Source organism: Lagenorhynchus albirostris, chromosome 10, assembly GCF_949774975.1.
Source record: "Lagenorhynchus albirostris chromosome 10, mLagAlb1.1, whole genome shotgun sequence".
NCBI classification, from domain to species: domain Eukaryota; kingdom Metazoa; phylum Chordata; class Mammalia; order Artiodactyla; family Delphinidae; genus Lagenorhynchus; species Lagenorhynchus albirostris.
In genome coordinates this window covers 102,788,889-102,814,458 of record NC_083104.1, presented here as the reverse complement: position 1 = coordinate 102,814,458, position 25,570 = coordinate 102,788,889, and the positions used below count along the sequence as shown (strand labels likewise).

Genomic DNA, 25,570 nt, shown 5'->3' with positions numbered 1-25,570 from the left:
CATTAAGGCAGTGGCCAACCTCTTTGGCACCAGGGACCAGTTTCGTGGAAGATAATTTTTCCACAGATGTGGGTGGGGGAGGGGGGATGGTTTCGGGATGATTCAAGCGCATTACATTTACTGTGCACTTTACTTCTATTGCTGTTGCATTGTAATATATAATGAAATAATTATACAACTCACCATAATGCTGACAGGAGATGGAGCTCAGGTGGTAAAGCGAGGATGGGGAGCGGCTGTAAATACAGATGGAGCTTCGCTCGCCCGCCCCTCCCCCCACCTCCTCCTGTGCGGCCTGGCTCCTAACAGGCCACTGACTGGCACCAGGCCAAGGCCCAGGGGTGGGGGACCCCTGCATTAAGGAATAGAACCAAACAAAACAATCACCAAAGGTGAAATGTATTTCAGATAATGTGAAGATAATACAAACTGTCCTTAGAAAATTCATCAGAGGTGGTTTTCAAATACTTAATGTTTAATTTCTGAAAAATAAATTCCAGTTAAATGGTCTACAAATAAACCTAGCTCTCTGTTTCGTGTGCTGGGCTAACTAATCCATTCAAAAAGAGGGATCGTGGTATATAGTTGCATAACTTTGGGCAAGTTCCTGACTTCAGTTTACTCATCTGCAAAACAGAGATGATAATTATACCAAATTCATGGATCACTGTGAGGATTAACTGGGATGAAAAGTGCTCAGCGCAGTGCCGGGAACATGACAAACACAACGTAAGTGCTAGTGATCCTACCATCCTTAGAGCTGATCGAAGCAGTGCCCACAAGGTTTACATGAGTTCATATCCGTAAAGTGCCTGAAACAGGGTCTGGCGCACAGCGAGGGCCATTTACATGTTTGTTAAATAAAATAGGTAAATACACAGACCCTAGTTTAAAGCATAAATCCTAAGCAGGTAAAGTGCAAACACAGCCTTAAGAATATAGAAACTTACCTATATTATCCCATCAATTAAACATGCTCATTCCGGAAGGTTAGGAAGAAATGAGACCTTACGCTTGTCGTTATCCATTTCTAAATTTCGAAATAAGTAGAGATCGCCAAGGAGTCTAAAGGAAGACCCTGACATAAACATCTCTGTGTAGGCGTGTTGAGCTGCAGACCATGTGTACCCTTTAAATAAATGGTCTCGTTTCATCAGATTCTGCCTCTTTTTGAGACCATCAGTGACCATCAGTAAGGGAAACTGCCCTGGTCCTTGGGGCTCAAGCGTCTGCCCTCCAAACGGGGTTGCATTCGGCAACGATTACTGGAAATCCTTCATTCAGTGGGAGCTCAGTGGTTCTTCCCTGAGTAAATTAATACAGAACCTAGGCACAAAGATTTACATGAATTCTTAGACTCCGCTACAGACTGATTAAATGCGTTTATATTCCTGCTTCACCAAGTACATTCTTAAGGAAACCTGGCTCTTTAAAAAACGAAAACTAAAGCTTTGAGTGTCTGGCAGTGAAAAGTGCTGTGGTTACTAGTACACTCTGGTGCCATGGCCTGATTTTGTGTGGAGGTGCCAACAGCTTTACCCACCACTGCCTTTTTGTCACTAGTGCAGATGTCAAGGCAGTGCAAAAAGCAAAAATATTAGAATAGAACAGAAAATAGTTTTGACCGTGCAGACCTCTAGAAGAGTCTTAGGGTCCCCTGGTGGGTTCAGGGACCTCACTCTGAGAACTGCTGGTCCCAGGGAGAGACAGAGCTGGACAGCGTAGATTCATCACGTGTTCCCCTTGGCTGGCCCAGCCTCTCCTTCTCTGGACCATTTGTGAAAACCCCCGGGGCTGCTGGGACCCTCCTTAGGGCTCAGGCTGGACAGCGTGCTAAGTGTCTTCTGAGACCACACCCGTGGTGCTTTCTAAAGCTCTCTGCAGAGAACTGTAGAGGCTGAGAGATTCAGGGGAGGGCCAGGTTCTTCGGCAGATTCTGGGAGACTGGGAAGCTCCGCGTAAACTCTTCACTTCCTGCTACCCCCCCTCCTGTCCCCTGGCATCCGAGGGAGCTCAAACGCCTTTCAGGTTGGGGAAACATCCTGCAAACCATATATACATTGGACTCAAAGACACCCAAGCTGGACGTGGGCCCCAGAACTGACAGGTTGCCTGGGACAGGCCCAGGGTAGAGCAGCACCTGGCAGGGGTTACAGTCTGCCTGTCAGATCTCCACGGTCAACATCCCAGGGCTCCGCCTGTGCCCTGCCATACCCCAAACACAGCACAACTCAACTTAGAATCGTATGGCTGGAAGGGGATGCACCATCATAAAGCGTCTACGTTGTACAGAAGGTAGAGAACTTTCTTTGGGACACAGAAAAAAAAAAAAGAATTAAAATCTTATCTTTATAACTCATTTCTACACTTACTCTTATCCTAAGTTAGTCTGGATAAGCCCTAAACGGTGTAACAAACATAAGGAAAGGAAAGGTGACATCCGTGTTCACTGCTCACATTTGGAATGCAAACCCTGCAAGCTAAAGGTCCACTAGACAAACCAGAGGTTGGGCTCACACACCCCTCACTTCCAGCCTGGTCTCTGCCTCTTTTCAGAATTTCCTGACTCCTGACCACGGACCGGGCATCAGTCTACCCCATCACGACCTGAGCTTCTAACGGGCTCCTTGTCACACAGAGCCAAGCTCCCAGCTTGAGGCCTGGGGTGTTGTTCCCAGGGCAGCAGCCGGAGAGCAGGGAAGTCAGGAAGGGGTGGCACCAAGGCCAGAGGCCAGGGCCCGGCTGACGGGCAGCCACCCTGCGAGGGGCCTGCAGGACCTCTGCCCGCTGATCCAGGGGCTGCCCCGTGGCTGCCGTGCCGGGTCCGCGTGGGAACGGCCAGCAGGAACTTGACAGCGACCTCGCCTAGGGTGGCCCAGGCCCCTGGGAAGAAGGCGGCCTCTGACCTGGACGTGGCTGGATGTGGGGAAAGGACAGTCTCGATGCAGCGACCCTGGGACAGGCCCCCTTTACCTCTCCTGGGCTTTGAGTTCCCTCAGAGAAGGACCTGGGTCAGCTGGCCTCCAAGGTCTCTCGGGAGCTATGCTTCCCAGGCCCCTGACCTCCTTTAACATCCCATCCATCATGGAAACGCCACAGTGGCCTGCGCTCCTTGGAATCCCGGGTGCACGGAGCCAGGAGCCACGCTCTCGCCGCAGGTCTGGGCTGGCAGCCTGTCGTCTGCACACAGTCAGTGGACTAGCCAATCAGACGTCTTTCCCTGATCAAAAGTTGTAAATGACGGGTGCGGTTCACCCGCACGCAACTGAAAATGCTGGGGGTTTGTCACCCTGCGGACGGTCCTTGGAGTGGCAGGGGGCTATGCAGCCTTCGGGGCTCCCTTGTTCCACACCCCCGGGCCCCGCCCCCGCTCCCACCCCCACTGCCCGAAGTTGATTCCCAGGACAATCCCAGCATCTGCACTTGAGCTCCTGACTCGGCGCCGCTTTCCGCTGGGACCTCGGGAGCGATGGCAGGGAGAACCGGGGCCAGCACGCGAGGGGCACTGGCTGAATTTGACCTGTTAGGGGTTTTCTATGTGTCTGTGTCCAGAGCGGAGACTTTGGACCTCTCTTCTCTCCACTGCTGTCTGCTTATCACCCCCCCCATCTTTGTTATCATCTCTATGTTTGGGGCAGAAAGTGAGAAATAAAGCCCAAAGTGTCCAGTGGCCCAGGACAAAGACCTGGACATAGCGCCCCGAGGCCAGCGTCCAGCGGCTGACGTGGCATCACCTCCTTACTAGGGGTTTGGGGTGATTTTCGGTTGTGAACTAACAAACCCTTTTTAAAATTTATATATGTGTATGTTATTGTGTATTTGAAAATCTAGAATAAGCACATCAAAAACATGATTCCAGGGACTTCCCTGGTGGCGCAGTGGTTAAGAATGCTCCTGCCCATGCAGGGGACACGGGTTTGAGCCCTGGTCCGGGAAGATCCCACATGCCACAGAGCAACTAAGCCCATAAGCCACAACTACTGAGCCCACGTGCCACAACTACTGAAGCCTGTGTGCCTAGAGCCCATGCTCCACAGCAAGAGAAGCCACCACAGTGAAAAGCCCGCGCACCACAACAAAGAGTATCCCCCACTCGCTGCAACTAGAGAAAGTCCACGCGCAGCAACAAAGACCCAACCCAGCCAAAAATAAATAAATTAATTAATTAAAAAAAAAACTTTAAAAAAAAAACACACCCAAAGCACTCCTAATTAGCCCAGCTATCTGTCAGCCTCTCCTCTGGGAAACACTTGGAGGCCACGTCTCATAGCCGGGGGAGTAACCCATTCTTTTCCACGTGCGTGATGAAAGCGCACAGTGTTTCCCATTGGAGGTGTGTTCAACAGCCAAAAATGATTGACGCTTGGGCAACAGCAACAGATATCGTGTCAGGTGCTCGGACAGGCGCAGGGCCACCACGAAAGCCTGACTCCTTGAGTTCTGGGTCCTCTGCACACCACCAGGACGAAGAGCTCGTAGTTTCTTGTTTGCTTTTGTTTGGTTTTGTTTTGGCTTTGGCCGTGCCACGTGGCACATGGGATCCTAGTTCCCTGACCAGGGATCGAACCTGGGCCCCCTGCGTTGGAAGAGCGGAGGCTTAACCACTGGACCGCCAGGGAAGTCCCCATGGTGGTTTCTTGTTGAATAAGATATAAATCAGGCGTTTATATACGGGTATAGGGATATATCACCCAACTCCCCTGCAGAAATTCTTTAACCATAAATTAAGGCATTTTCAATACAGGGAATATCCAAGGAGGTAAAAATTAATTCTTTAGGAGGGGTGAAAAAAATCTTACTCTTCTTATGTGCAAAGCACAGATACACCTATAATACACGAACATGAATACAGTGCATCTGTGGTATTAAGGTTTCATGGGAGGGGTCCCTGGAATGGGGGAGATGGTGATGAGAAAGATGGGGGACGCTGTTGTCAGTCCACTTCCTGTGGGAACAAGGATCCAACACGCTCCCTGTAGTATTTGCTAAACTGCCTTATATCGTCTTAAAAATAATTCATCTATGCTAATTGATAAAAGGGTTAAATATGTGGAAAGAACTGATTTCCCAGATATGAATATCCTCTATTGGGAAGAGCTAAAATCCTCAGAATCTGAATCCTTACAGAATTCCACTGTTTTCCTGACAGAATTCCATTCCTAGGACAGCTACGGCATCACAGGAAAGGCATCATGGGGCAACGGTTCAAAGGAAAATCACGGAAGGCCGTGGTCGGTAGCTTTGTCAGAAGAGGTGATCACTCTTCAGACACTGCTTTTGCATAGGCTTCTTTGTAAGGGGAAACGATGCTTTGCTTTTGTGCTATTTTGTTTTCCTAAGTCACATAACAGGTAAGAGAAGAAGAGATGCTGACATTATTCTTAGCTCTCACAGACAAAAATAGTGCACGTCAGGGGTGGCTGTCTCCAGATTCCCCGAAAGTTGGTGGAGAGGTTGATATATGAAGTGTGCCGCCTGCCTCTCCTCATCCCAACCCCCAAGGAGGCCGTCCTGGGCGAGGACTGAGACGGGACATGCCTCCCCTCTGCAGGGCAAGCCCACTCCCTGGCTGGAAACACTCAAATAGGACAGTAACACAGATCCGCCACAGTTAAAAGTGACGACGTTACTACCTGCGTGTCCTCAAGGGCAGGCGCCTGTCTGCGACCTCCCCGTGTCATCACGGACCGGAGCACACGCCAGAGGATGGGAGACGAGAGAAGGCACACGCTGCCTACGATCCAGACGTCTTTTCTTCTAAGTGAGAAGTCCATCCCCGCCTTCCCTCCCCGACCCAGCGCGAGCACGTTCCCAAGCAAAACTCTGCTCTGAGCAGGAGACGTTGCCCAGCCGCAGGGCTCTGCAGGGCCCCAAGGGAGACTCTTCCAGTTACGCCATCAGCGGGCAATCTGCCTCTTTAAAAGGAGAAAATAGGATGGCCCGTGTGACAGATCTGAAACAGGTGCAGCGGCAGAGGGAGACGGGCTGGCGACAAGTGACACCCCCGAGAATGTGCTCGTCTCCAGTTCAAGGACAATTAGCACCACGGAAACTGGGCCGCCGCCAGGGAGCTTTCTCCTGCCCTCGCGGTCCGGTGAGGAGCACAGAGACGGGGTGGGGACACGCAGCCCTAAACATCACAACCCCTCCACCCGCAGCTACGCTATTCTGAGACCTAAGTTATAGTCACCGTGGCTGCCGCTGAGGGTCCAATTTCATAGCGGTTAGGCAGGAAAGGCCACCTGCGATCAAATGTGCCAACTGCCGTCACACTTTGCCCCAACCCACTCTAGTCTGTTCACATCCTGTTGAGGGCTATCTTGTTCTGTTTGGTCTTTGGAGCATTTGGAGCGGTTAAACATTCCAGGGGCTGTGATCCCGCCCCCTTGGGACTGTCCTCACTTCTACCCTCCCCTCGGGACCGTGCCTGGGGGTGGAGGGTAGGGGGCTAGGGGTCTCAGGAGAGAGGGGGAAACCAGAGGACAGGAGATGAGCACAGATAACCCCGGGCACAAAAAGCAGGGATGCATACAGCAAATGGGGGCGGCCGAGGAAGGCGGACGGAACCGCGGGATTTGGCCTCGGGTTGTCAGAGAACGGAAGCTCCTTGGCCTTCCATTAAGCAAAGAGAATGTGTGTGTGTGTGTGTGTGTGTGTGTGTGTGTGTGTGTGTGTGTGTGTGTGTGTGTGTGTGTGTGTGTGTGTGTGTGTGTGTGTGTGTGTGTGTGTGTGTGTGTGTGTGTGTGTGTGTGTGTGTATCAAAACAGCAAATTAGATCTGAGGGAAATGCAGCACAGGGCTTATTTATATAGCTAATAGAGAATGAACAAAAGAGGAAAACCTGGATTTGACTGTGTAAAAGTAATACTAATTATAGTTATGAGAGCCGTTATCATTTACAAGCTAATGGTACATACACAGTAGCTATTAAACTCATCACTCATATGTGCCACATTAGTTATTTAAGTTTTACTTTATTTCAACACCATATTATGTGGCTTTAGATCTAGTTTATTATAGTGTATCTGCTAAAAGCCTTTAAAATTCTACACTATTAGGTGATTTTGAACAGCCTTTGGAATATAAAAGAATGAGAAAAGTCAACTGAAAACAGAATCAAAAGGAAAGTTGGAAAACAAAAGGAACAAAACATAGTAGAAAAGTGGAGTATGTGGAATTTAATCAATTCAACAAAAAATAAAGCAGAGGAAAAGAAGGGAGTTCAAAATAAACCCAGAGGAAGAAAAATGAGTGAAATAGAAAAACCTGGTTAAGAGCAGGAAAAGAAGAATCTGGGCTTCACCAAACTATGTTAACAAACATAAGTTGTTGGATGCATAGATAATTCTTTCCTCTTAGGAGAGAAAAGACTCTTCTAGAAAGAAATTGAGCCTCAAGCCTTCAGAACAGTTTGCGTGTCACTCGAGTGTCTGAAATTCAGTGTAAATTCTTGTCAGTGCACTGCAGGGAGGGTCTCAACTACGGTTAGCTGAGCTAAGCTTCTCAAGGAGAGGAGGGGTAAAGAGAAAGGGGGCCAGGTGGGAAAATGATGCGAGCATTTTTATGGTTCCTGGGAGGAGGGTGTGGTGTTGGGAAGATCTCCCGTGGCCCAGCAGGAGACTGAGCCGAGTCAGTCCAGCTCCGTCTGCATTCCGGAGGACATCCGAGCCGCTGGAAGGCCCTCCTTGCCCACCCCTGCGAGGCCTGCTGGCCGCCCGTGCATCCACCCACTGGGCGAGCGAGGGCCTCTGGGGCCGGGGCCTGGGCCTTGGCAGACACAGAGAGAAGAGCTCCGCACCTCCCGACCATGTGCCCATCCGTCCTCCACAAGGCGAGACAGAGAGCCGGGGAGATTGCCGACATCTCTGGGCCTTGAGCCATTTACCAAGAAGAAACTGAATGGGACACACGGTCATTCCTCCCCACCTTCCACACAGCAGTGACCGCAGGGTCCACACCAGGGCCCAGGTGACACAGGGGACATCAGACCAATCACAAAGGACGTTCTTCTAGGGTCTCCGAGGAACAACATTCTCAGTGCTTCCCTCAAAAATATCCTAAAATATTTAACCTCCCAGTCATTTGATTTCTAATATTCTGGAGCGGTTCATCACAAAAACAATTCTTCCTAAAAATGTTCATGTTTCTGCTAAGCACCATTTCGCTCTTTAAAGATACGGCCTCTACTTACAAAAATTATATCACGGAACCTGAAGAAAAACAGTCCTGGAAACATAATCAAATTCGTAGAAACTATTGCCAGTAGTTGGTTATTTCACAGTCATCCTGTAAGAATATTGTGTCTCCTCTGTTCTACAGAAATCAGTGAACAGAAGATTTCATTCATTTGTATTCATTTGTATTGTAAGCAGCTCTAATGAGGAAGCCCTCATATCTGACTTAAATTTTGCCCGTGGAAGTTTCTTCTTGGTGTTTGCTGAACAAGATGTTAGCTCATCAGGAACGTGGAGTCTCAAAACACCCACGTTTCCACCTGACTCGTTTCTTCTATCCAGTACATTTTACACATTCACGATGAAAAGAGTCCTCCGCCCCTTACATCTAACAGCTTTAGTTCATTGTCTACTGCATCGTTAGAAATGCCCTTCCTACCTGGACAGGGGTTTTCACAACAGTAGCCAGACAAAGAGGGACGTATCCCAAACCGACCTAAGAATCACTTGCTCTGATTATTGAAAATGATGACCCCCAGCCCTCAACCAGAATGCAGGACTCACGTAAATAGACCTGTTTGTTCCGCAAACATTCTTGGGGCCTATTCGGTGCCGTGACCAGGAAAGCAGCCAAGAATGCAAGGTGGAGTGAGGTGAAGTCCTGAGGTTGAGGAGGGCATCCAGAGAAGGGTGACAAACAAGTTCCAAACAACTGCAGGTGCTAGAGCGAGGCCCACGCCAGGCGGGCAGGAAGGGTGCTCCGTGGATGGTGAGGGAGACCCAGCGAGCTCAGACAGGGGACGGGGTGCTGCTGGCCGACACCTACTGAGCGCCTACCCTGGTGACAGAGCCTGTGCTGCGTGCTTTGCATACATTCAATGTTCCAACAGCTACGGCCCCACTATTCAGACAGGCAGCCCCTGGGCTGGTTTAGTAACTGCCCCAAAGAGCAAGTGGCCAGAATGGGGCTCTGCACGAGGTGTGCCGTCGGCAAGGGCTTGTCCCTGACTCTGACCGCCACTGTCAACAGCGAGGACCTCAGGGTCCTGAAGAAATTAGAAACTTCTGCAGGGCAATTGTGGCCCTCGCAGTGCTTCTCTGGATTTCATGCCCAAACCCATCCTTTTAAACCATCCTTCCTAAGAAATGTGTGTTTCCATACGTTCACCATCGTAACCTGTAGACCAGCCACCGGGCTGAGGAGCTGCCTGCAAGGGAGAGGTGCACGTTCAAAGGCCTCCGAATGACTTCCGACACCCGCCGATACGCAAACCGCCATGAAGCAAATGGAAGTTTGACTTCCGACACCCGCCGATATGCAAACCTCCATGAAACAAATGGAAATTTGCCTGTTCATGAAGTTTCCTTAACTCTACACAAGTGACCAAACAGAGTCAGAAAACGGTCGTATAAATGGCGACAGGTATTGCTTTATGTGAGAAAAGATAAAGTAGAACTGACACTTTTCAGGAGACTAAATTAGCACAGTTACCTCACTCTTCCCAGATCTCGAATCCTGTTCACTAGAACTTTCTTCCAGAATACACTTCACTTTCTCCACCTCTTCCATGCACTGAAAAAAGGCCATTTTCTCCAGCTGGTCACTGTGGTAACACGTGCTGATTTCTTCCAGCCGCTTCACTTTCAGCATCTTGGTGGTGAGTCCGACTAAGTTCCTGTCTGGTGTGTGGTGTTCGTGCCCCTCCGCCTCCGATTTGTAAATCAGGACGCAGTCGTGACTTCTGAGTCTGCCTTCCCCTTGACTGCAAGGAGGAGAAACAGAGTTCTCATCACCGACTCACACATTTGACTCTGTGGGAAAATGACCACTGGGAATTTAGAAGTCGCTTCTATTTAAACAGAAGGGACCCAAAATTAGGAAGAGAAATGCAAATATCAATACTGAGTTTCAAATGCTGGAACTCTGAAAGGAAAAAGGTTTCTTTCCCCACTTTTTTCTACAAAAGCAAACAGTAAGACGCCACCTTAAGTTTCACTGGGCAACTACAATTTTCCCTCATTACCTAAAATAACTGTTTATGTTAAGTTTATGTTAAGTGGCTGGTACAAGTATGGGATACAAAGTTTCTCTGGGTTTAACTGGATTTGCTGGTTTTGCTCCTCCTGGCCCTGGTGGGAAGGGCTTGCTGTGTAAGGAAGGGGCTCTCTGGTGCTCCCCCCGGGAATTCTGTGCCCTCGGAGGAGTGCTCTCCACCAAATGAGCCATTTCCAGAGCCCCTCTCTGCCTACATCTTAAAATGTTTGGTGCTTATTTTAAAAAGAACTTTGTTTCCTAATAATCCTCTCACACAGATTAAGATTCCCAGATACCTTTCTTTGCATCCTCATTAGCAGCTAAGTACCAAAGACTTCACACTCTTGTGCTTTCCTTGAAATACCTCCCTTACGAATGTAGGTGATACATGTTCTACTGCTCTGATACTGAAGACCCACGCGATGTATGTGCCTGTGCATCTCCTGATCATCAGGGGAGACCGATGAGAACTTGTGGCCAGTTCCCTCCTGAGGCCCCCTGCTGGAGATTTTCTGGAAATTGCTTCTTCCAGCTTTTTCTCAATTTGAAATCATCTGTAATTAGCTCCACAAAACGTCGTCTTTCATTTTCTCAACTAAGCTAGTAAAAATAATACCTTGAGTTACAAATTATTTAAAATTCAATGCTCTACAAACTTCTACTGAACCACACAAAGACCTTACATTTAAACACACTCAAATGTAAGCAGGGTCAGCCAGAGCTCTGTAAAATACACCATAGACCGTCATCAGTGTTCTTACAAGTTGCCCTGAAAACAGTTATTATTAAAATAAGGATTTCATGACTACGTCTAAGACAAACTACAACTAAAATCTAATATGTAATTGTAGATGGTATTCAAGTTGGCTCAGGAAGCCACATAAAATTAACATATTAAAACAAAAGCTTGGGTCCAAGATATAAAAATTTTGCAGAGAAAATATTAAACGTTAAGCTCTACCCGGAGTTTGGTACAACTTGTCGTTTAAGGTGATGTAGAAAGACAGAAAATAAGAGTAATTACCATTTATAGGAGGACATGCTGGGGTCCAGACCATTCCAAGTGCAGAGTATAAGTTCCAGCAGATAAAAGGGAGTTTGCAGAGTTCAAAACAACTGTGCAATTCCCTAGTAAAAGTCTTGACTCACTGTCAGAGTAAGTCTTCTGAAAAGACAAGTGTCCACTCTGAGAGGAAGTATCCTCTCTCTCAAATGCCACTTTGAGCCCCTGTTTAAACTCAGATGGTCCTTGATCTCATGTTGCTCAGCTGTTGCCTTCTTAGTCAGATGGGGAAGAATATTAATTTTAGACACCAGGCTTTTCAAAGCTGACGGCTCCATTTCAGAGGTCAGGTAAGGAGAGGACAGACCGTAACAGTGGATGAAATATCACCTTCACCTTCTTGTCCCGTCAGGGTGGCAACACACTCAGGACTACAACGCTGCATTTGTCTTTGCCATCAGACGCCCCGCTCTCCTGCCCGTTTCAGACTCGGCATTTGGGGCATGCTTCCAGCCAGAGGGTTTAGGTGAGGGAACCGCACAGCCACCTTTTTTGCCCACCTTACACTTTGAACACAACCAACTACAGTGGGAGAGAGCTTCTGATGGCCAAAGCACTCTGCAAGTCCTTAAAATTATTTGCAACATCTCCAGCTGTTTACAGCTGCAGGGAAAGTTCAAAGGCACAGGCATGAAGGGGAGTCACAAGAACAATAATAAACTCTCCCTACAAGCGGCACTCTGCCTTCCCCTGCCTTCCATCACGGGCCAAGGAAAGAGAATCCAGTGCCGGCAAACCACCTGCCTGATCCCAACAGCAGCGGATGCCTGGATTTCCTGAAGTTGCATAAAGCCTTGATTCCCCAGAAAATCAAACTAATAATACAAGCGATCCTGCAATTCTTTAGCTTTCACCTCTTCAGAGCCTTTGCCAACCCCTCCACTCCCTAACCCAACACCAGTCTCTAGTGCCCTCTTGCTTTTCCAAAAAAAAGTCCTTATTTTTAATTCAGATCAATGTATTCCATATAAAATAAAAATACGTTTTCATTTTGAGTAGCATATAAAGAATTATAGCAAGATCTTTAAAAAGCCAAACGTTAGGTATTTTTCTAGGATTAGAGAACTTTGCTCTTCAGGAAGAACACCTAAACAATATTATGTATTTGTGAAAGATAAATTATGTGACACAATTGTTATGAAAAGACTGAACTTATTTGAGGTTATCAATTTTCCTCGGAGTAATTAAACTGTGAAAAAGTACTGATTAGGTGACCAATCCCCACACCCAAAGAAAACCATGTGTATGGCCTTTGGCTAATTTGACAGTACCCTCTACCCAGACCATCCAATCAGTGGAAGCAGACTTTCTGTCCCCTCGGCTCCAGCAAACCAGCCGCAGGCTCTAATCAGCTAGAAGTCAGCAGAAACTGCTCCTTTGCATATTTCCTTAATAATTTTTTTTATATTAGAGTAGTTTAAGGTCTACAGAAAAGGTAAAAAGTGAAAGGATAGCAGAGAGTCCCCCTATGCTCTGCACCCAATTTCCCGGATTTTTAACCTCTTACATGGGTATAGTACACTTGTCACAATGAATGAATCAATGCTGATACATTATTATGAACTCAACTCCACACTTTATTCAGACTTAATGAGTTCTTCCCTAATGTCCCTTTTCTCTGTTGGAATCTCATCCAGGATTTCATATTCCATTTAGAAACTCTAGGATTTATGATGGATTGGATACAGGGAGTGAAGGAAAGATGGTAGGCAAGGATGACTTTCCATCTCTTTTCCTGAGCACGTGAAGGAGAGTTGACATTGACTGGGATGGAGAAGGTCATGGGAGGAGTAACTCTGGGGGGAAAAGTCAGGCCCTCAGTGTTTGACAGGTCTATTAGACGTCCGAGTTGAACAGGTTGTGATATAGAAATCTAGGCTTCAGGGGAGAGGTCCAGGTTGGAAGTCATCACACGCAGATAAGTTTCAAGCACAATATGTATTCAATAAGCATCTGTCAATTGATTACTAGAGAGAAGGTTTTTAATTATGTCTATTTGTCCTAAAGGAAAAGTCAATTAAAAGAACCCGTGCTACTTGTCTTCTAATATTAAACGACAGAAGTGCAGTTCTGCTGTGTCACACTATTTCTAGCTTCTGGCGGCACAGAGGACAAGCAGCCTGGTACAATACTGACCACCAAGAAGAACAGGTAGTGCATGCATACCCACTGTGGTCTACCCACCTAGCCTCAGCACCCTCTGTCCATACCCATAAAATCACTGGAACATCTTTCAAGATGCTCTAAGGCAGCGGTCCCCAACCTTTTTTGGCACCAGGGATGGGTTTCGTGGAAGACAATTTTTCCAGGGACCCGGATAGTGGGGGAGGGTTCAGGCAGAAACGCGAGCGATGGGGAGCCATGGGGAGTGGCAGATGAAGCTTCGCTCGCTCGCCCGCCACTCACCTCCTGCTGTGCGGCCCCGTTCCTAACGGGGACCCCCGCTCTAAGGCGTGGAAAAATTCACAGTGAGGCTAGAAGCAGCCCCAGCGGTACTCTTCCTGGATTGCCCTCATATTCTGGAATTGCAAACCTTTTTTAAAAATACTCACCTCAGGGGCTTCCCCAGTGGCGCAGTGGTTGAGAGTCTGCCTGCCGATGCAGGGGATATGGGTTCGTGCCCCGGTCCGGGAGGATCGCACGTACCGCGGAGCGGCTGGGCCCGTGAGCCATGGCCGCTGAGCCTGCGCGTCCGGAGCCTGTGCTCCGCAACCGGAGAGGCCACATCAGTGAGAGGCCCGTGTACCGCAAAAAAAAAACAAAAAAAAAAAAACAAAACTAACCTCAGGAAAACAGCATTCCACAGAGCCATAGAAATTGTGATGCTTTTCAAGGGACATTGACCAGCAAGAGACCGTGCTGTCATAGGAGCGGGCGAGGCAGGCATTGCCAGTGCCTGTGTGTGCTGGTCGGCGTCCAAAGCAGCCTGGACAATGCTAATGGTTTCTGCGTGTGCACAGCATTCGGAATGTCTCAGAACAAGGGTTCTTAAACGTCTACACACACAAGTGAGCAATCTTCACAAACACCAAAATGCAGGTGAAAGGCATCCCTGTTATCCACATAGCTACTGAATTTTCTTCCTTTCAAAGAGCACCACTGAGTATGATTGGTGAGAGCAAAAACTGATACACTGCACTTCACCAAAATTCAAAATCTGCTCTTCAAAAGACACCATAGGAAAATGGAAAGACAAGCTACAGACTTGGAGAAAATACTGTGAAATCATTTTGATAAACGATTTTGATATTTGATAAACGACTCATATCCTGAAGCAAACTCTTACAAATCAACAATATGATGACAACCCAATTTTACAATGGACAAGAGATTTGAAGACTAGCTTACCAAGGAAGATAAATAAAAGAAGTTAATATGCACATAAAAAATGCTCCGAAATCTGTCATTAGAGACATGAAAGTTAAAATCACAATTAAATAACATTTCACACCCGCCAGAAGAGCTATAATAAAAAGGCAGCAGAAGGGAAATGCTGGTAAGGGTGTGGAGTCACGGGAACTCTCAGCACAAAGGTCGGAGGGAGTGTAAAATGGTGCAGCTGCCTTGGGAAATAGTTCCTTAAAAAGTTATTCCCCATATGACCTAACAATTCTTCTCCCAGGTATCTTCCCAAGAGAAATGAAAACATTTGAACACACAAAGCCTCCCATGCAAATGTTCACAGCTGCATTATTCACAACAGCCCCAAACTGGAAACCACCCAAATGTCCAGCAATGGATTCAGTGAATGGAGAAAGGTAATTGATACATCCACTCAAATGCAATACTACTCAACGATAAAAAGGAATGAAGCACTAATCCCTGCTACAAGCTGGATAAACAAAAACATTGTGCTAAGAGAAAAAAGCCAGAAACAAAGACCGTATACTGTAAAGTTCCATTTGCATGGAATGTCCAGAAAAGGCACATCTATAGACACAGGAAGTAGATTTAGGTTGCCTGAGGCTGAGAGCAGGAACAGGCATTAACTGTAAACAGAATCATATTGGGGTGATGGAAAGGTTCAAAAACATTTTGAACAACTCATTAAGTTTCCAAACACGTAGTTGAATTGTACACTTACGATGGGTGAATTTTATGATACGTAAATTACATTTCAATAAAGTAATTAAGAAAGCAGAAAACCCAGTAATATGAATAATGAAAGGTAAACTTGTTAAAAGAAGAAAGAAAAGCACCAGTGAACAGTTTATGGCCGGCTGTTCCAGATGACCCAGGCTGGATCCAAGCAGTCATAAATCATACCCGACGCTTGCCGGGTCACCTGGGGCCAGAGAAAAGGAAGAGGAAACGGTGAGTGGGAAAGAGTTAAGACTCTCACTCTTCTCTTCTCTGGGTAGGAATACCACATAGTGTATGATTTTGTAATTAGTAGAAAATGAACAGAAATTTAAAACTAATTTCTACCTCTTACTTTCTATTTGGAGATAGGAAACTCCAAGGCAGGACAGTGACGTTACGGAACATTCAGACTTGCTTACAACCTAGCTGATATTAGACCCGTAGAATGTCCAAGTGACAGTGAGTAAGTAGCTAAATTTTGTGTAATAAAAAATGAAAATAAAATAGGAGGATTGAAAACAATTAGATAAAAATATAGCTGGGGCCATTTAAAAATGAGTCTCCTCAGAAGTACTAAACAGTGTTTTCTGTTCATTACTTCTATAATGGTTGCACAATTTGTTCATCTAATTATAGCCTTTTTTACTTTCTTGTAAAATGTAAATACATGTCACTGAGTTAATATACTGCTTAGAAACCATGTGTGATATTCAATAGGAACAAAGTACACGGTGCAATCCTATTCATAAATTCATAAATACGTTTCCAAAGCTCATACGACTTCTATATAATTTTTGTTAGATATGTTTCCTTTTCTCTGAATTATTTTTTTAGAACTTAAAACCTGCAGAGAATTTGCATGAACAGTACAATGAATATCGATACACCCTGCACGTGGACTCACCAAATGTTTATGTTTTCAATATTTGCTGTCTCTCTCTTTTCTGAGAGTAAGTTACAGACCTTGTGAAACTTTATCCCTAAATACATTGGCATATGTCTCCTTGAGAACAAAGACAGGAGCCAACCAAAAATCACACAAGCACATTTCGTTGAGATGTCTTTTTAGTCTCTTTTTATCTATTCAAGGAGCAATAACCCAGTCTTTTTTTTTTTTAACCTTTCATGACACTGATATTTTTGAAGACTTCAGACCAATTTCTTCATAAAATATCCCTCAATTTGAATTGCCTGATTGTTTCTTCATATTTGGAACCAGGTAAACCTCTAATCATGAAAACCACATCAGTGATGGTGCGTCTTTCTGGGAATGTCTCAGTAGGTGGTACGTGATGTAGCTTGTGTCACGATTCATATAATTTGGTATCCTGATTCAGATGGTGTCTGCCAGATTTCCCCACAGTAAAGTTACCCTTATTTCTTTTGTAATTAATAAGGAACCTATGAGATTTTTATGGGTATCCTGTTCCACAACAGTCTATCACTCCATGACTTTAGTATCCATTCTTGCATGAATCAGTTATTACCACAGTGATTGTTCAGTGGTAATTCTCTAATTGTATGATTTTCTACATTTAGTAACTGGTATTATATTCTATTAAGAAGAGCGCTCCAGCCCATCCGGATCCCCGTCCCTGTTTAGTATCATTTCTAAACGTGACACACATTCCCCGTGTCAGTCATGTGGATGCTCAAACTGTCCCAGATTTGGTCAGTGGGAGCCTCTGTACTTCTGACATATCACTATTGTTTGGGGGCGCACTTCCTTGCTTTCTGGCATAATGAGATGTTCAAAGCTCACCATGTAATTTTCCTGCCCTGTTTCTAGAATCTGCCATTTCTCAGAGAAGCCCTGGCTCCTCTTAGGGAAGAATGGTATTTAGAAACCAAGACCAGGGCAATGGGAGTGCTCTTTGCTGCTGGGGTGTCATTGCTTCTAGTCCTTGCAGTGGACAGAGCTGGAAATATAATTTTTTTAAATCCTGAGTTCATTCTTATAGTTTCCTAATTCCAACCCAGCACCATAGGATTCTCTCTGATCCTTCCCCCATTACACAAATGTACCTCCCTCCCATTAATTCATTAAGCCTAAAAATGTAAGAACAAAATAAAATGCCTGCTGTAAGGTAAACTTCATGCTTCTGTTGAGATTGTTCTAAACAATTGGGAAAAGTGAGAGCATTCATGCCCAAATTTAAAACATTCCATTCTACAGCATGAATCATCATTTTTTTTTCCAGTTGGAATTTGAGGAAGGGTATATTTATGTTTCCCTTCTTGAGAATGCTTTTCTACCTTCTAAATTGGAAGTGAATTTTAGGAGCTAGAAGAAGCTTATGACAGGAACAAGGCATGAAATTACAGAAGTGCAAAGCCCAAGACATGCTCTTCTGACCAAATGTTGGCCTGCTTTTCCCAAGAGGGTAAGGTTCAGTAGAGAAATTTTCCATGGGGAAATGCTACAGCAGAGAGGGTAATAGTGGCTGAAGGGGAGGTGGGTGAAAACTCCACATACTCTCAGGTTTGGGTTATTTCTTATTAAAGGTAAAAGTTGTATCTTTAGGTAGAAGATAAATTTGGCTATTATGTAATGGTTCATAATAGGTTTTTAGGTTTTATGCTACATATTCAAAAGTATTGATGTTTCGTGCTACAAAAGGACCATGGCAGCTGGTAAAATGGTAAAAGGGCATTGTAAGTCCCAGCTCGTATATGGGAAACACTTTCAGCATAAATGAAGCCTGGGAGGGCACAGGGTGGCACGCTCCTACATTTCTGGTTGGAATGTAAATGCCCTCATCTTTAGGGAGGGCAAGTTGGCATTCTCTTTGACCCCATTTGCATTTCTAAGACTTTTGCCCCTAAGAAATAGAATTGTAAAATATTATCTTTGAAGTAATACACGATGACATTATTTACTACATTTAAAACGTTGAAATAAAGCCTAAGTCCAAGTTGATTGAATAGCTGTGGTTCTCCCATAAGAAAGAACGTTATGCTTCCATTAAGTCGTGTGCAGAAGAATATTTAACAATGTCAGAAAAAAAATGAGTGTGGTAGCTCAGGGAAGTAGTTGTTGGGGTAGGTTTACTTCTGGGTAGCCTTGCCAGGAGGCGCCGCCCCCCGGGTACCAGCTTCACGAAGGGACATCTATTAGGCCCCTCCGCTTGAGGTCAGACCCCTGGCTCAGGTAGACCCTGGGCTCATGACTGTCACCTCGCCTGCAGAGGCCACCCAAGGCCAGGCCCACGGTGCGCAGAATTAGCAAAAGCCCTCGGGGCAAAAGGAACTCTTGCGCTCAGGTCCCTCTGGCCTGTTTGGATTTGGATTCCTTTGGATTTTTGCCAGGTAGTTCCTATTTTTATCAGGTCTCTGATACTTTTAAGATTTCTAAACCATTTGCTTCAGCATTTTTACGTGTTTTCATCAGTTACTTGTGTTGATCTGAAGTTCCTAGCTGCCATTATTGGAAATGGAAACCCCTTGAATTAATTTTTTTTTAATTGAGGTGAAATTTGCTAACAGTGAAATGCACAGAGCTCGGATCTACAGTTCGATGGTGTTGAGAAATGTGTGTCCCTAATTAACCAACATCGCAGCCAGGATGCAGAACATTTCCGTTATGCCCCCTTTCAGTCAATGCCCTTGTCTCAGCAACACCGATTTCTAACACTCCAGTTTCCTTAGACGTGCCTGTTCTTGAACTTCCTTCCAATGGACTCACCATCTGTGCTCTTTGTGTCTGGTTTCATTCACTCAACATAATATTTATGAGAATCATGTGTGGTTTTGCATGTATCTCCAGTTCATCCTCTTCTAATTTAATGTAGCATTTCACAGACCACAATCTGTTTATCTATCACCTGCAGATTTACATTGTTTCCAGGTTTTTTTGTTTGTTTGTTTTGCTATTACAAATAAAGCTTCTATAAACATTCTTCTACAAGACTTTTTATACATATGGTCTCATATCTTTGGGGTAAATACCTAAGAGTACAATTGATGGGTCATAGGGCAGGTGAATATTTAATTTTATAAGAAATCAACAAGTTTTTCAAAGAGCCCATTTTAGGCTTGCACCAGCAATGCGCCGGCAATGCGTGAGCGTTCCAGCTGCTCTGCACCCTTGTTAACATTTGGTATTGACAGTCACGTGAATTTTGGTCATTCTTATGGGCAGGAAATAGGATCTTGCTGTGGTTTTTAAAATCAATCTTATTGAGATATAATTTACATAAATAAACTGCACCCATTTTAAAGGTACAGTTTGATGAGTTTTGATAAATGCATATAATGGTGTAACCATCTCCTCAATTTATACCACATTTCTATCACTAGCCAAAAACTCCCTCATGCCCTGGCCACCAATAATCCCCATCCCTTCACCCACTGATATAATTTCTACACTACAGATTAGCTTTGCCTGGTCTAGAATTTCGCATAACTGGAATCATACAACACATACACTGTTTTGTGTCTGACTTCCTTTATTCAGCACAATGTTTCTAAGATTTATCATTGCTCTGTGTGTCGGCAGTTTAATTTTTTTACCAAGTAGAATTCCACTATATGAGTAAGCCAAACTTTGTTTTTCCATTCGCTGTTGATGGGCGTTTGCAGTGTTTGCAGTCTGGGATTATTATGAATAAGCCTGCGCTAACCATTTGCATACAACCCGTTTTGTGGACACACTTTGAACATGTTTTCATCTCTCCCGGGTAAATTCTCTGGGAACAGAATTACTGGATGACATGGCAAGGGTGTGTTTCCCTTTTTAAGAAAACTGCCAAATGATTTTCCAAAATGATTTTCCCATTTTATGTTCTCACAAGCAATGCTTTGAGTTCCAACTGTGCCTTGTCTTTGCCAACATGTAATGTTGTCAGTCTTTTTATTTTCAGTCATTCCAGAGGGAGTGTAGTGGCATCTCACCGTGGTTTTAATGTGCATTTCACTGTGCCTGTTTCATGTGTTTTTCTTTCCATATATCTTCTTTTGTGAAGTATTCTTTTATACCTTTTGCCCATTTAAAAATGGAGGTGTTGGGAGGGGGAAGGGTAAGCTGGGACGAAGTGAGAGAGTGGCATGGACTAATATATACTACCAAATTTAAAATAGATAGCTAGTGGGAAGCAGCCGCACAGCACAGAGAGATCAGCTCGGTGCTTTGTGACCACCTACAGGGGTGGGATAGGGAGGGTGGGAGACACAAGAGGGAGGGGATATGCGGATATATGTATACGTATAGCTGATTCACTTTGTTATAAAGCAGAAACAAACACACCATTGTAAAGCAATTATACTCCAATAAAGATGTTAAAAAAAAGATTAAAAATGGAGGTATTTTTTCTTCTTATTGAGTTGCAATAATTCTTTATATACTCCGGAAATGAGTCCTGTGCGGATATATGTATTACAAATATTTTCTCTCAGACTATGGCTTGTGTTTTCATTTTCCCACAGATGTCTTTTTTTTTTTTAAACATCTTTATTGGAGTATAATTGCTTTACAATGGTGTGTTAGTTTCTGCTTTATAACAAAGTGAATCAGTTATACATATACATATGTTCCCATTATCTCTTCCCTCTTGCGTCTCCCTCCCTCCCACCCCTCCCTATCCGACCCCTCTAGGTGGTCACAAAGCACCGAGCTGATCTCCCTGTGCTATGCGGCTGCTTCCCACTAGCTATCTATTTTACGTTTGGTAGCGCATATATGTCCATGCCACTCTCTCGCTTTGTCACAGCTTACCCTTCCCCCTCCCCATATCCTCAAGTCCATTCTCTAGTAGGTCTGTGTCTTTATTCCTGTCTTACCCCTAGGTTCTTCATGACATTTTTTTTTTTAGATTCCATATATATGTGTTAGCATACGGTATTTGTCTTTCTCTTTCTGACTTACTTCACTCTGTATGACAGACTCTAGGTCCATCCACCTCACTACAAATAACTCAGTTTCATTTCTTTTTATGGCTGAGTAATATTCCATCCTCACAGATGTCTCCTGAAGAGCAGATGTTTTAAAAATTTTAATTAAGTTCAATTTATATATATATATTCATATGTATATTTTTAATGATCAGTGCTGTTTACGCCCTCACTAAGAAACCTTCACGTACCCCAAAGCCATGAAGATATTCTTCCACATTTCCCTGTAGAAGCTTCATACTTTTAGCTTTTACATCAAGGCCTATGAGCCATCTTGAATTAGTTTTTGCCTGTGGTGTAAGGTAGAAACCAAGGTTCGCTTTTTCTCTCTCACTTATTCAGTTCGGACGGGATCACCTGTTGAACTCCACGTTAACTTCTAATACGCTTCTTCAACAACATCTCTGAGATCCTCTTTACCCTTGCCTCATTCTACTACCCAGTCGCTTAGCAGCTCCCAGTGTATCCCCGACTCATTTCTGGAAATTCCTCGAAGAGTTGCTGAAATGTGCTGCAAGCTGTTCTGTGGGCTGCAGTCCTCACGTGTGTCTGCAGGGTCCCCCTGCCCTGCCAGGCGAAGACCATGGTCAAGACCCTCCTGGAAGAAGCCTGGGCGCCGGCACTGATGATGAGGCCTCGGTGCGAGCACCAGGGTCTGAGCAGGGGAGGGCAGAACTAGGGGATGTCGCCTCCCCTCCAACGCAGCGCTGCTGGGTCCTCCAGATCTAGATTCCTGCCCAGAACATCAGCTCATCTTCTGGTCTTCAGCCCTCTCCCCGTAGGGTTTCAAATTCAGTTTGATGGACAAGAAGGAAACGGATGTCACGGCTCACCCTCCACTTTCTCTTCTTCCTTCTATGAAAAATCCATCTCTCCCCAGAGCAACCCAGTCTTTCCTCCCAGTGGCAATTCTCCACTGTTCCTAGGAGACCATCTTAGTCTCGCCTCCCAAAAAGTGCCCTTTCTCTTTATGGAAGGGTTCTCTAAATATCTCCATGTCGGCAGAAAGTCTTCATCTCATCTTTCCGTAACTAAAAGCCCCATTCAGGTGGTCTTTCTGGAAGAAACAGAATGCTCCTGCTGTGAACCTCAGGGGAAAGGGTGAAGCCTGCACTTGACACCTGCCAGTCACGGGTCCCGTTCAAGCCCAGCCCAGCACTCCCTACGTGTCAGGCATGGGGCCTGCACTGTCCTATAATGGAAGCTGGGCAGGAGTGGAAACAGACATGCAATGGGCAGTTATAATACTATGAGGCAGCTGTCATAAGGGACAGACAAGGTGTCAAATGAGCAAAGGGACCAAACCAGCCTGGAGGGTCAGGGACAATTAACAGGACTTCTCTAAACTGAGGAGTAAGTAGTAACGCAGACGCAGCAAAGGACTGGAAAGCTCTCCAGGGTGAGAAGTGTGGGAAGAAACGACGAATATCTTTAGTGTTTTCATCATTAAATATGATGGTGGCTGCCAGTTTGAGGAAAAACAAAACAAAAACCATCACGTTAAGGAGGTACCTTTCTCTATTTTACTAGAAGTTTTTTAAAGTCAGGGATTGAAGTAGAACTTTGGCTCTGTCACTTCACTGTTCACTTTATAAGGTAAAGAGACCTGCTTTCTCCAACAGTGTAATAATAACTAGTACTGGCCAATGAAATTCAGAAAGAAAACAAAATAATAGATAAATGTGTTGGAAAGAGGAAAAGCACTGTTCTGATTCCAACTCTCCAACGCCAGCTGGGTGTCCTGCAATTTGATTCCGCTCTGACGCCCACCTACCAGAGTTAGCATCAGAGCCCACGGATCAGGGCAGAGTCCTCACAGTAATGACCCATTTCAGACTCCAGCCTCAAGGCTCAGGGACCAGCACTCCTACCAACCGGCTACAAAGATGGGGGTCCCACAACCCCCCCGCCTCAGGTCTGATAATTCCCTGGAAGAAATCACAGAACTCACTGAAAAACATTTCAGTTTTTTAACAAAGGATGCACATAACACGAGGTCTGGAGGATCCCGGACGCAGCTTCCATGCCCTCTGCATGGCGACAGGGCTCGTCCCACCCCCACTGCCATATTCACCAACCAGGAAGCTCCACCAGCGTTGGTGTCCGGAGGTTTTACTGGGGTTCTACTACGCAGGCATGACTGATTAAATCACCGGCCATGTGCCTGAAGGCCATCTCCAACATCCCTCCCCTCCCCAGTGATGGCTGGCCTGAAGTTCCAACCTCTAATTGTGTGCTTGGTGTTTCTGGTGAGCAGTTCCCATCCTGAAGCTCTCCGGGGACCCACCAGGAGTCGCCTCATTGGCTCTCCAGTCACTCAGGAAATTCCAAGGATTTTTGAAGCTCAGTGCCAAGAACTGATGACAAAGTTCAGATGTATTCTTTTTGTACAAAGAGTATCAATTGAAAATCACTTAAAACTAATAAAAGAGTTTCCCCCAAAAAAGCCAAATATGAAATAAATTATAAAAGTCAAAGCACTTCTTTTATACCAGTAAGACCAGTAATAAAATAGAACAATCCGGCAGTCTTATTACAGTAGCAAGAAAACGTATTCAATTTACTAAAGTTAATAGAAACGTGGCATAGACTGCAGGGGACACAAGGCAAAGTCAGGAAAAGAAAGGCATATGAGGTTAGGCTAGGCAAGAGGACTCCCAAAGCAGGAAGGGGAACAGACGGCCGTGGGGCTGACTTTTAGGATGGTGACTAAAGATGGCAGGGATGTGCATCATGGTGGGATTAACTGAACTCAAAATGTCCAACATACCTTGGGTATGATTACGAGGGCCAAGATGACGCCTGAGGTTCGATAACACTAGGAGGCGTATTACACGGCAGCACGCGGGCCTGCACGAGGCTGAGACTCTCCCGGCGGCCACTGAATAGATGGCTGATCTGAGAGTTGAGCCACACGCGGCATCTGTCATCCCCATTGCAATTCTGGGGCAGAGAACAGACATGGTTACACGGCTCAAAGAGAGCGCCAAGTCCGGCTGAAGACAAGAAAGCAGTGAGGGATTAGCGGAGGACACTTAAGCCGAGGGCTTACTTCTTTACATTGAACTCATTTCCTGCAACCTTATAACAGAGTTTACACTTATTTGTATTTATGCTGATTTAAAAAGAAAGTTTAAATCTGGTTAGAGGCTGGTATGGTTTACTCATTTTATTTTTCTACCATCACCATCTAGTGGAGAAAACTTTGAACTTCAGGCAGGATGAGCTGGGGTTCAGGAAAACAGAGTAATAGAGGGCTTACTCTGTGCTGGGCACGGTACTAAACACCTTTACATTCATAAGATCACTTAATTCTCACAACAGATTGAGAGGGAGGCGTTACTGTTCCCCTCTTAGATTTGGAAGCTGAGTCTGGGAGGGGAAGGAGCTCGCCCAAGGTCACACCATGTCCAACTCAAGCCCAGATTCTAGGGCAAGTCCAGTGCACTTTCACCTCACAGTCTATCCAAATGGTGCGATTTTATTCATGTATGACACCATGGGAGTAAAGTACATATACGTGTATGGAGAGTTTTGTCTTTTCTTCATATGTTTCCTTTTTCTTATTTTTTCTTTTATATATTATATATACGAGCAGAACACTTGTATAAAAATGTGATTATACTATATAGCTTTGTATCTTCTAACTTTTACTCCATATTATGCAATGAATATTTTCCCATTACAGGAAAAACTTTTGAAAATATATATTAGGTTTACATTTATATGTAAATACCCAGTGTAGTCTTGAGATATATTTTTCTTTTTGAAATACATTTTAAAAGACTGGAATAGGGTGCTGAAATATTAACAATGAGAATCTCTGAGCAGATTTTCCATAATAAGCATATATCATTTCTAAAAAAAAAAAATAAGTTTTAAGCTTTACATTTATTAAAAGACTCAGGAAGCTTCAGAGTTGTTGCCCAGTTTGTTGTCATTATTTTAAAATATTTTGCTTGTGTTAGAGGAGACCACATGTCCATCTATTTCTATACTTGGTGTATATTTCCATACTTAGTAACACTTTCCTTCACAACTCATTTTGAGGACAGCCCTAGGACCTGATGGGCAGCAGAATACGCTGCACCAAACCGTGGGCAGCAGAATACGCTGCACCAAACCGTGGGCAGCAGAATACGCTGCACCAAACCGTGGGCAGCAGAATACGCTGCACCAAACCGTGGGCAGCAGAATACGCTGCACCAAACCGTGGGCAGCAGAATACGCTGCACCAAACAGTGCCAGTGTGGCATAAGGGTTATATTGAGCTAAAGGCAATGAAGCTGATACAAGAAAAGCTCGCTGCTCTCTCCCTACTTCCTA

The 25,570-nt window shown here is 45.1% G+C and overlaps 1 protein-coding gene across 3 annotated transcripts in view; it reads right to left on the bottom strand.

Moving 5' to 3' along the window:
• MYLK4 (myosin light chain kinase family member 4) overlaps window positions 1-12,103 on the bottom strand; it is a 77,943-nt gene extending 65,840 nt beyond the window's left edge. Inside the window, exons 1-2 of one of the 3 annotated variants that reach the window (XM_060163823.1) lie at window positions 11,234-12,103; window positions 9,667-9,937 (exon numbers count right to left, since the gene is read on the bottom strand). In XM_060163823.1, coding sequence (XP_060019806.1) covers window positions 9,667-9,937; window positions 11,234-11,250 — 288 coding nt within the window. In that variant the 5' untranslated portion in view covers window positions 11,251-12,103. Of the gene's footprint in view, window positions 1-5,633; window positions 5,859-9,666; window positions 9,938-10,628; window positions 10,884-11,233 lie in introns of those variants that run through there. The other 2 variants (XM_060163824.1, XM_060163825.1) reach the window with 2 other exon arrangements.
• Between the last annotated feature and the right edge of the window lie 13,467 nt (window positions 12,104-25,570).